Consider the following 12,338-nt stretch of genomic DNA (forward strand, 5'->3'; position numbering starts at 1 on the left):
TCAAACTTTGGATGCTTGAATCTGTGGATAAAAATTCCATGGATATGGAGGGCCTCCTGTAGCTTAGTCAAACAAACTAAGATCAAACCATAATTACAAGGCCTGTACTTGTTAACTCATTAAAATTTAAACAAATTATAGTTCCCCAAGTTTGGAGATAATGCTGAATTGTAGTTTGTGGTCCATTTCCACTTAGAAGTAATTCTACTAAAGGAACATCATTCAAAGTCATTGAAAGTCACAGCAGAAGTTTTAAATTATCTGAATTATATTTCAGTTAATTAGATATGTAGAGTTGAGCATGCTGTTTTCTGTTCCTGAATGTGAAACTGGATGCTTCCATTGTCCTTGTTGGACATGCCAGAAGAGCAGCAGTGGTGTGTAAATCCAAGGTAGTGCCTTCAAGTCACCTGTCAACTTACAGGGGCCAGTTCCTTCCTCTGAAATATTTCCTACAGCAGCTGGTATTTTTAGTAGTCTCCCATCCAGGTACTAACCAGGGCTGACCCTGGTCAGGCAGGATCTGGTGCCTTAAGGGTATATAGAACCTCCAAGTCACATCAGACAACCTTTATTTCTTTTTACATCAGATCTGTCCCACTAAGTGTAATTTTTAACTTAGGAGCAAACCAGACCAACACAATATGCTGGCATGGAGGCGTGATGTTTAGATGATGCCGTCCTCAAGCCAGCATCATGCTGCCTGCCTGCCCAGATGGCGGGCAGTGTTGTAATGGTGTGGCATTTATATGCCGCATGCCACAGGAGTGCCAACAATCTGGCACCACAGCAAAAAAGCATTTTGTCACTTCTTTTGGGCCGGATCAGGGCCGTGGTGTGTGGTTGCTGTGGCCCTGATCCAGCGATCAAAGGGGCAACATCAAGCTGCCCCTTTAGGTCATCTGTACTGGCCCATAGTTATGTTTTGGTTCTTTGCAGTTCCACAGTAGATTTCCTTATATAGTATATTCTGAAAAGAATGTGAGGTACGTAGGTACATTATGTATGAGTAGACAACAGTTTTATGGTGGAAATCCCGTCCTGCTTTCTGCTACTGCTCTCTGGTTGTGAAATCTTTCTTTACATAGCTTTGGATAATAATACACTGCTGTGAGGGGTAAGACTGGATATTCCAATTTAGCTCTGGGTTCTGTTTCCCTCTTTTTTTTGAAAAATAGGCTCAATTCCATTGCATCTGAAGCAAAGGGGGTTCCTGAGTAGTGAAGGAGTTTAATTCCTGAGTCATCTAAAATCTGTCTTGTCTTTGTGACCGTGGTTCTACGGTTTCTGAATAATCAAATACTGTTATCTGAACCAATCGGATAAGCACAGGATCACAGATAAAGTTTCTGAATAGTCAGATGTAGTCCTTTCCTTTATAATACTGTACATTTTAAACTGTAACAATTTTAATACTGTTAAAAGCAGGCACTGTTTCCTCAAACATAATCATAAAATATATACACCGCTAGCCCTCCATACCCACAGATTTCTTATCCATGGATTCAACCAGCCACAGCTTCAAAACATATTTTAAAAATATAAAGTCTAAAAAGCAAACCTTGATTTTGCCATTTTAAATAAGAGGCACCATTTTGCTGTGTCATTGTATTTAATGGGACTTTAGCATCCACAGATTTCCATATCCCAGGGGGGATATGGAACCAGACCCCAGCAGATACCAAGGGCCCACTGTATTTAATGGAATGTTCAGGTGTTGCAAAGGATTTATTTATGGTACTATATGAGCAGTGAAGGTACATATTTTCAAGAAACAATTCATCCATCTCCCTGCCTCCCCCGCCCAGGTTATGTTCCTGGCAAAAATTATTGCCAGATAATATAAAGAAAACAATAAAAAAGGTTTATGCTAATAAATGATATGTGCTAGTTATCTACTGTTACTTTTAAAGTAGTTTCTCTAAGGCTCTGTCACATGCCCTGCATTCCTGTTTCTGCTTTCCTAAGAATATCCTAGAGTAGTGCTACTGAATGCTGTTATTTCTCAATCTGTTGAGAAACAGTTATAGCCAATGAACACAAATATGGTGCTAGTCCCTAACACATTGGAAAAAGTAATTGTCCGTGCTCCACATCAGATAGCCTGAGAAGCTATCCTGTCCTGTAGAAGGCTGCATAGGTTTCTTCATCAAAGTGGTGAAGTCATTAGGTAATGCATGATAAAATATTTTATGGATCAGCCAAAGGATCAGCACTCAACAGTCACAACATAAGTTTTTAAATTACCATACATTTTGAGTAATACTGCACATGCTGTTTTATGTTGCTTAAGGGCTTTTTGGCAGCTGGTGGGAGGTGGATGTAAGTTCATGGAGATGAGTCCAGTTAAGTTGAAGTTGAAGCATATCTGTATCAAGGCCCTGCATGTGATATTTTGCTACAGTTAAGTATCTCCACTGCAGATTCTGTGATATGCTTGTAGTGTTCCAATTTGGATGCTGGCGCATAACTGTAATTTCATGCAGTCATTCCAAGGGATCTTGGAACATTATCTGTGATCATATGCTGATCCAGTTGGTTCAGATGGCAGTATTTTTAGGTGAACCAGTATTTTGGCTTGCTTGTGTACTAGGTGGTCAATGTATTCCTCGCGAAGGTTAAAGAAAGTTACTTTTGGTTCAGGAGTGGCTTTTGTACTCTGAACTAGCTTTGTAATATTGGTTCAACAAGACCATGGTGCGAGTACTGCTTTTAATATTAGCATCTGTTTTTATCAAGTGTGCTTTTTAGAAACAGGTGAAACATGAAGCTTCCAACCACTTTGGATGCGTGCTGATTAAACAACGAATACTTCCAAAATGGCTGGAAGCCACATCAAAGCCATGTTCTAGTCTTTAGGACCGGAACAAAAAGGAGCCAAGATAATCCGAATTCTAGTGGCACCAGTAGGCCCCTGCATCCACAGCCTGGCTTGGGAGTGGGCTGTGCAGACAGTGGGGTTCTGACCTACTTCCCTCCAGAGTGGACTTGGGCCACTCTTTCATGCCCATCTCTTCTGGCCATAGAAATTAAAACTGAAAGAAATAGAAGGTTCATATAATGGCAAATTGTCAGTCCAGATCGGATTGAAATGAGATTTTATATAATAATATTGGTGCTACAAATTTAGACTGAGAAGGAGCTTATCCCTACCAACCTGGAAGTTTCAAAGGAACGGTCTTGTGGGCATAGTTGTATGGATGGAAAAATATAGTCAGCTCTCTTTCTATTGTGTCAGTAGTATATATAATTTTTTTAAATGTGACTGTCTGCAATCAATGAGAAAATAAAAATAGGTTTCAGGGTCATGGTGGCCATAAAACAAAAATCACAAAATCCATTTTGGCTGAGGCAGCCAAAAGATGCAAAATACATAATGACAGCCTTCAAAGCTTTGTTGGCTTCTTCATCAGGTAAAGGTTGTGCTGTAGTTACAACATTTACTTCTAATGATGTGGACAGAATCCTCAGAGAGGTGAGAGCCACCATATACTGTATGTGTTAGACTCTTGTCCTTCATGGCTTATTAGACCAGAGGGGAACTGGCTGAGTGAGTGAAGGGGGTAGTCAATGCCTCCCTACAAGGCAGTGTTCCAGCTTCCCTAAAGGAGACAGTTGTGGGGCCCATGTTGAAAAAGCTGTCCCTAAATCCCACAATAATGGATAATTATTGGCCAGTGTCCAACCTATCATTTAAAGGCAAGGTACTGGAATGTATGATGTCTTCCCAGTTCCAGGGGTTTCTGGATGAAACTGATAATATAGATCTATTTTAGTCTGGTTTCAGGCCTGGCTATGGAACAGAGACAGCTTTGGTCACCTTGATGGATGACCTACGCAGAGAACTGGACAGGAGAAGTGTGTCTCTGTTAGTTCTGCTGGATGTCTCAGCAGCTTTTGATACAATCGACCATGGTATCCTTCTGGGCCACCTCAATGGCATGGGACTTACTGTTTTACAGTGGGTCCATTCCTTCCTAGAGGGTCAAATCCAGAAGGTGGTGGTGGAGCACTCCTGCTCAACCCCCCTGTGTTTGATGGGGTTATACTCCCCTTGAATGCGTAGACTCACAGTTTGGGTGTACTGCTGGACTTGGTTTTAAACCTTGAAGCCCAGGTTTCTGCAGTGACCAGGAGTGGTTTTGTATATCTAAAAGCTTATGTGTCAACGGAGCCTCTTATTTGAGATGCCGGATCTAGCCACAGACACTTACCATAGACACATGCCGTTTGGACTACTGTAACACACTCTACTTGGGGCTGTTTTTGAAGAGTATTTGGAAACTTTCACTTGTCCAAAGAGCTGCAGCCAGACTGTTAATTAGGGCAGCTTACAGAGACCACACAACAGCTCCACTGGCTGCCAGTTTGTTTCCAAGCACAATTCAAAGTGCTTGTTACATATAAAACCCTATATGGCTCAGGTCCAGGCTATTTGGCAGACTATATCTCTCTGTATGAGCCAGCCTGGGCTCTGAGATCCTCAAGAGAGGCCCTTCAATTAGTCCAACCAACACCATAAGCATGATTGGTGAGGACACAAGAGAGGTCCTTCTCAGTGGCTTTCCCAGACTCGGGAATTTGTCTTTCTTTTTGCAGTCTAAGACATTTTATTTAGACAGACTTTTAAAACAAAGATTTTAAAGAACAGGCTGGAAATGTTGTGCTGTTTTAATTGTACTGTTTAACACGCTTTTATCTTTTTTAACTGCATTTTATTCTTTTAATGAGTGATGTGTTTTAATACTCTAACAGTACAAATTAATTGTATTTTAAAGCTCACTTTTGTATGTAAGCCATTTTGAATCCCAATTTTGGGAGAGAAAGGATATAAATAAATATAAATAATTTTGGACGTTACAGGAAGCATATATAGACAAAAAGTGCCCTCCCCCTCCACTGTTGCTTAAGCTGAGTGGGAACAAAGGCAGTTAAACATGGGCAGTTTGGCTTCTCCACTGAAAATACAATGCATTCCCTCCCCCAAGCATTGAATTTGTATTTATCCAGTATAAAGCCACAGGCCCCTATGTCACAAGAATGTATTTAGTCCAAAATAAGAATAGTAGTTAGAACCAGTGTGGAGTAGTGGTTTAAGTGTTGCACTGGGACTCTGGAGATCAGGATTCAAATCCCTGCTCAGCCATGGAAACCAAGGGTGACCTTGGGCAAGTTGTACTCTCCCAGCCTCAGAGGAGGCAAATCCCTTCTGAACAAATCTTGTTGAGAAAACTTCTTGATAGGTTTGCTTTAGTGTCACCATAAATCAGAAAAAACTTTAAGCACACCACAATAAGGTTAGTATTTCTTACTATATAGTAACCATAGTAAAAGAACCAATGCTGCAGAGTATGCCAGATTGAACTTCTTGAACATTGGCAGGTTATAAACCGCCGCTTTGCGGCGATCTGCCGCCGCTGTTTGCTCCGTAAGGGAGCCGCTGCAGCCAAACCGCGCGGCTCCGTTACGGAGCAAAAAAGAAGCTCCAAAATGGAGCTTCTTTAAGTGGCGCCTCTATGACGTCGCGAGTCGCCATATTGTACGTACAGAATACGTACTAGGGTTAGGGGTGTGTGGAAGCACTGCCCCTTCCTAACCCTAGTACGTATTCATTACGTACTAAATGGCGGTCTGTAACCCGCCTGAGTGTCTTTACTAATGTCTCTAAAATATTAGTGCTGCAAGTGTGTGCTTGAGTTGCTTGTTCAGCCATGAGTAGATTTTCAACCAGTAGTGTGTGATGGTAACACTGAAGTAGATATTTTCCATTTAATGTAATTTAAATTACAGTTCCTATAAAAGACATCTAGAGGATCTTGCTAGAAGAAAAAATTATGTGTTTAATGCCACAGTATTTTTCTGTAGTTGGAGACTAGCTGAGATTTGAATACATGTAAAATACTGAAGGCAAGCACTTTGATCTTTAATCATTTCTGTTCCAGAAGAAAAGAATATGAAACTATTACAATTTGTGATGATCTCTCACCATATACAGCTTGAGTCTCCCTTACCTGGAATTTTGAAACCCAAAATACTCCACAATTGTTCACAGGGGTGGCTGAAATTAGAGACGCCTTTGCTTTTGTTTCATGTACAGAATTATTTTAAAAATTATGTATAAAATTACCTTCAGGCTGTGTGTATAAGGTCTATATAAAATGTTTTTCATGTTTACAACTTGAGTCTTATAGCCAAGATAGCTCATTATGTACAGTCATATCCACATTGTTTGTTCACAAACGCAGCCATCCATGGCTTGAAAATATTTTTTAAAAATAGGTAAATTCCAAAAAGCAAACTCTGATTTTGTTGTTTGATATAAGTGACACCCTTTCACTATGCCACTGTATTTAATGTGACTTGAGCATCCATGGGTTTTGCTGTCCTCCCCCCCCCCCCCCCCGGGAGTGATCCTGGAACAAAAACCCAGTATAGACGCAAATATTCCAAAATCTATTATTATTATTATTATTATTATTATTATTATTATTTGAAAACACAAGTGTTAGTGCTTAAACTATTGACTCTGTCTTGAGTTTAATCAAGTGGCTTTTTTTGCCAGTATGCATACAAATAGTTGCATTGGAAATACTTTCATTTGGTAATCCATTATGGTGTCAGTTTGTGATTAGAAAACATGAATAGACATGATTGGAACTTAAATACTGAGCTACAATACTGTTGCTACATTTTTTAAGCAAGCTGGGTTATTCTGGGATGTTTCCCTCTTTCTCTGCTTTTCTTATGCATTGGCCTCTTTTTTGTTGCCATTTAAAGGTTAATTTATCAGCTTGGCACTAATTCTTGAAGTGTTCACAAGTGGAAAGCCCCTTCCCCATAACCTACCACTTCATTGAAGGGAAAGTTGTGAGAAGAGATATTAAATACAGTACTACAGTACCTGGTTACAGTTCTTGCTGTGATTAGGAACCTCATCCTCCTGGGAATGGACTGGGGAAAGTGACATACACAAATATAGCTGTAATTCTTTTGTTTAAGATCATTGTCAGTCATACATTAAGATGTTTTTGTCCTGACCAGGGCTGTGGTGTGTGGTTGCCATGGAGAATCCATGCCTCCTTCTAGGCCTTAAAGGGAAATGTACTTCTCCATCAAAAGTTTTTTTATTTATTTAAATAGGATCCTACCACCTAGAGGAGTTAGGCAATTTTGTTAGATTTTTGGCTCCCCAGAACTGTTAAGACATGGAGGGCCCTCTTATCTTACAGAATTTACTCCCAATTTTGAAAAAAGTCCCCCCCCCCGGCAGAAGTGGAAGAAATGTGGCAGAATTGCCCCTCATACCACCCTGATGGTACAAAGGACCTTTAATTAAAATGTTGAGGAGGGACTTTCCTGGAGAACTACATTTGGTCTGTGGTCCATACATTGATCTGTCCTGGTTTGGATGAAATTGAAAGATGAGTTGAAATTGCAAACCTCCACCCCGCTCCTATGACCATAGTTAAGGTAGAATGTAAAAGAATGATCACATTAGTTTTGTATTGTTAAGTTTTCTGGGGTAGCAATGAGCAGCAGAACTTGCCCTGTAGTTCTCTATTAAGAGAGCCATGGATATACATCCTACCCCTGAACTAAAGATTTGGTGGGCGATAGTGAGGTAGGGAAAGAACTAAGACATTCATGGATATTGTGAATGGTTTCTAGATATTATAAAATCAAATATAACCTATCTTCCTCTCTTTTCCATGTGAAATACAGGGTTATCCAGTAGTCATTCTCTTTTAAAGTTATATTTGGATAGTCAAATATGATATGAGTTGAGCAGATTATGCTAAAATAAGATACTGTTACAGTACTTGGGACTCCCAAGTATACAAACATTTTTACATAGATAGACTGAAAAAAGGAAAACATTTTCTGATAAACAAAAACAGCCTGATTTTCCAAGATGTGTAAAATGTGTCAGTGAGGTGATGTTGGTGAAGTAAATGTGCTGCTCAAGCCCCAAACATAATATCTATTGCGGGCAACAGGATTAGGATCAAGGCATTATGTGCTGTGAGCTTAAAGTGCCATTTCCTGGGCTATACCGGGATGTATTAGAAAGAAAGAAAGAAAGAAAGAAAGAAAGAAAGAAAGAAAGAAAAGCACCTTTTTTTTGCTTCTCACTCTCCATGATCCCCAGCATAAAGGTATAATGTACTTGTGACTTCTAGTGCTGTATGTGAGAGGAAGGCTTCGGAGACCTGTAAAAGAGAGAGCCCTGTTCTCCTTGCCACCTTCTCTTATGTTGAACCTGTGCCCAGAGGCCTGAATATACTTCAAGGCTAAACAGAGCCCTTAACAGGATCAGTTCCTAAGAGGACAGTTGCTGGATGCCCACAAGCCCTGGATGCTCAGTTCACTATTCCCTGCAATCTCTCTGATTTGCTAGGAACATGTCATTGTTGGAAACATATCTATTCATCATGGGGTGTGTGTTAGCCACCCCTACCAGTAACTGGCAGTGGCAGTAACAATGGGAAAAATCGGTGTTACTAGAAGGATTCCCCCTCCCCAGAATCAAGACTTAAGTTGCACGTCACAATTGTTTTTATCTATGTTAGTAACTGTACTTAATGTAGAACCCTCCCCCCAATTGTTACAAGTTGTCTGACATCAGTTCTTTCTTTTTGAAGAAATCTATTTTGAGCATCATCAGTGCAAGCCCAATGTTGGAATATCAATAAGTAAGCACAGCACATCCAAGAGAATGAGAGGATGTGTATTTTCAATTGATGAACAGTGGTTTTGAAGGAGAAAGAAATTCATTCCTGATGCTTTCCCACCAGCAGACCATCTTGGGAGGAAACATGAAATTGGCACTCATACTATTAGGCTGGGCATGTTTCCCAAGAGTAGATCTGATGAAGCAACAGCTCCTGCCATGTTGGGTGAAAGGGTGAGGAATTCTCCCTCTGTTAGTTCTAGTAAGATTTTCTTTTTTGAGAGAGAGAGAGAGAGAGAGAGAGATTGCGAGAGCTTGCTGCTTTGTGTGAAATAATTAAAGCCACTCTGCAAATTTGTACATGCCTTTTCCTTTTTTTTAGCATACTGTACTAGCTCTGTAGAGTATCTGTGTTGTTTTGTGCCTTCATTTCTGTCTTATGGCCACCCTAAGGCAAATATAACAGTTTTCTTGGTACGATTTGTTGGGGAGGGGTTGCCTTTGCCTCCTTTTGAGCCCATGAGTGTGTGGTTTCCCTAAGCCACTTGTGGATTTCCATGGCCGAGCAGGGATTCAAACCCTGGTCTCCAGAGTCCTAGTCCAGCTAGATATAGCTCAAACTGCTATATCACACTGGCTCCGAGAGGGTCTGTAGCAGAGTTGAAATCAGACATAGCTGATGTATTAGCATTAGGAGAAAGGCTAATATGGTATTAAGTTAAAACACAGAATGATCATGTTATAGTACACCAGTGACTTTAAAACTTGCAAAAAGAGGAAATAACTCCAGCCCATGTGTTAAATGCATGTGTCAATGGATGTGATCTTGTCTCATTGTAGCAATGGTACTGCACATCACATTTAGTACATAGAATCATAGAGTTGGAAGAGACATCGAGGGCCATCCAGTCCCATGTGGAGTGGTGGCAGTAAAATGTACACTCATTCTGTGTTATGTACTAGGTATCCAGCTTGGTATACCAGTCAGAGTACATTGACAAAATTTTACTCCAATGTAAAAAAAATTCAATGTACTCTGACTGGTATATTACAGCCAATTCATTTACTCAGCCAAGCTGAAGACCCAGTATATAACACAGAATGAGTAGGCATTTCACTACCACCAATTCCGTAGGACTCAACAGCTGTCCATCATGATTGTCTGATTAATCATATCTTTTTCCTGATAGTGTGACTCAAGGTGCTACAGTACAAATTAAAAAAATATTCAAAAATGTAAAAAAAGGAAAATGAACCAATTAAACTATCTGTAAAGATAAAACCATTGTAATTAATTTTAAAAGCCATATAAAAAAATCAACAAAACAACACAGCAGACTATTAAAAGCCCATCACTGTCAAATTCTAAAAGCCTGAGAGAATAAGAATGTTACTTCTTGCTGGAGAGCATACATGGTTGGATTGCAAGTCCCAGCAGTTCTGGCCAATATAAGCAATGGTGAAGAATGTAAGGAGTTCTGATTCAGCAATTTTTAAAGTGTCAAATAATTCCCAGTCTGTTTTGTATACTTAACCAAAGAAAATTTCAGACAACTCAACATAATTCAATCTGTGGTTTGTTTAGCCAGTACCACTGAAGATTGGAGTCCTCAAGCAGCCCCACATCTCTGGTTTATGTGTCATGCAAACCTATCACTGTTGGCCTAAAGTGTTTTGTGTCAGCTCATACAGCCATAATGAAGGTAGTGCAGGTCTTTAGTTTTGGGTGGTTTTAATATGAGCTCATGTGGGGAATAATTAGAAAGAACAGCAAATTTCTTTCGTGTTTTGGGTAATTTATCTATGCTTCAGTAAGCATTTTGGCTAAGGAGTAATTATGTTATGTTTTAATTTTAACAGACTATGAGAAGACAGCGAAATGAAGTTGTCGTGGAATTAAGAAAGGTAAGGGCTCTTAAAACTCCTAAAAGTGTAACAGTCGTCATAAGACACGAGATGTGCCTTGCCTCCCTCTCTTCTGCTTATCAAGGAATGACCTGTCATTTTTTATATGCCCAGGAATGCGAGCCACAGGCAGTGATTTTGATACCCATTATGAATTTGATACCCATGGTTTCTAGCATTTTCCTATAGAGTTATAGGCTTCTTAAATTACTAGTAGTGGAAGCAACCATCTTGTCTTTTTTTTTCCTGATGGATAACTAAAGAAATTGCTCCACTAATATATCTTTGACAATATGTCAGCTGGAAAAAAGAGCTTTTATAGTTCAAGTTAGGGAGAACGCTTGTCATTTACAATAAAATCATTTTGTGCATCAGGGACTGCACTACTTTTTTTGGTATTACTCCATTTTCAAATAGAAAAAAATGATTATCTGTGGTTTTCCCTGTTTCTTGAAGTCATGCTATGAGAATCATGAGGTTGAGTTCAGTGTTTTCATGGCTCTAGCTTCTATTTCAAAGCAGGAAGCTCATCTTTAATTTGTGAGACCTACTAGAGCTCTTTACCATTGTAATGAATGTCATAAATTAATTTGTGGTCTTTGCTTTTGATCTGCGTTCCTCTAGACAGAACTTGGCTGGATGTTGAGAGAAGCAAACACCTATATGATGCTGCTGTAGTTTTTGAAAAGTGGGCTTGTTATATCAAGGGAACCTCTCATATGGGAGTCCTTGGAACATTTGTCATTGGAAGTCAAGGTTTTTTGTTCTGTTTTTTTAAAGAGATGGTGGTGCAGGTTGGGTATCCCTTATCCAGAATTTCAAAATCCTCCAAAGTTGCTCACGTGTGGCAGAGATAGTAACATCCTTGCTTTCTGATGGTTCATTGTACACAAACCTTGTTTCATCTACAAAATTATTAAAAATATTATGTATAAAATTACCCTCAAAACAAATTAATTTCATGTTTAGACTTGAATCCCATGTTCAAGATATCTCATTATGCGTATGCAAATATTCCTAAATCTGAAATCCAAAACACTTCTGGCCCAGAGCATTTCAGATAACGGAGAATCAGCCTATAAAAAGGCCAAAACATTTGTGTCTTTCAGAGATAAGAAGAACTCTGTTGATGATGATGATCATTATTACATTTATTTATATCCCGCCCTTTCCCTAAAAATGAGACTCAGAGCAGCTTACAAGATTAGTGATGAACCTAAAGTCTGATAAGGAAGGGTGTGGGACTAAATATAAATATGGGCTTGAATTTTGTTTTATAACAATTAAAAAGCTTTTTGGCAAATGTCATATATTCCTTGCTTTTATTTTGCAACTTTAATATTATATTTTTAAAGTGCCTTACAAGTTTGTAATTTATTTAAATTATAGAAAAGTGCAGATCCTGAAACATACTTTAAATGGACTAATTAGTACTTGTATGCTTTACTTAAACTCCCCTGCCTCAAAATGCACCCCAAAATAGTGAGAACAAATACTAAATGTTACTTGTTTCTGTCACTATTTGACTTTGCAAAAGAAATTTCATTATGCTGCTATTACTCCTTAAAATAACTAATTAAGGCAGTTTATAGACCGCCCCAAAAGGGCGGTCTGCCACCGCCTCCATTTCCACCGCTGGGAAGCCTCAGCCTCCAAACAGGGAGGCTTCCCGGCGGTTTCTTTTTGGGTCGCGCTTGCGATGCACGAGTGTGCAAATGGCGCACTCATGATGTCGCAAGCACAGGGGGCGTGTGGACATTAA

General features: G+C 39.4%; 1 protein-coding gene across 1 annotated transcript in view; it reads left to right on the forward strand.

Moving 5' to 3' along the window:
• The window catches only part of KPNA4 (karyopherin subunit alpha 4), a 40,380-nt gene that overhangs the window by 4,682 nt on the left and 23,360 nt on the right, over positions 1–12,338 (forward strand). Inside the window, exon 2 of the mRNA XM_089508927.1 lies at positions 10,532–10,576. Within this exon, the coding sequence (XP_089365053.1) occupies positions 10,532–10,576 (45 nt within the window). The remainder of the gene's footprint in view (positions 1–10,531; positions 10,577–12,338) is intronic.

Source organism: Sceloporus occidentalis, unplaced genomic scaffold (genome assembly GCF_023333645.1).
Source record: "Sceloporus occidentalis isolate IW3139 unplaced genomic scaffold, rSceOcc1.0.p SCAF_2, whole genome shotgun sequence".
Classification (NCBI taxonomy): domain Eukaryota; kingdom Metazoa; phylum Chordata; class Lepidosauria; order Squamata; family Phrynosomatidae; genus Sceloporus; species Sceloporus occidentalis.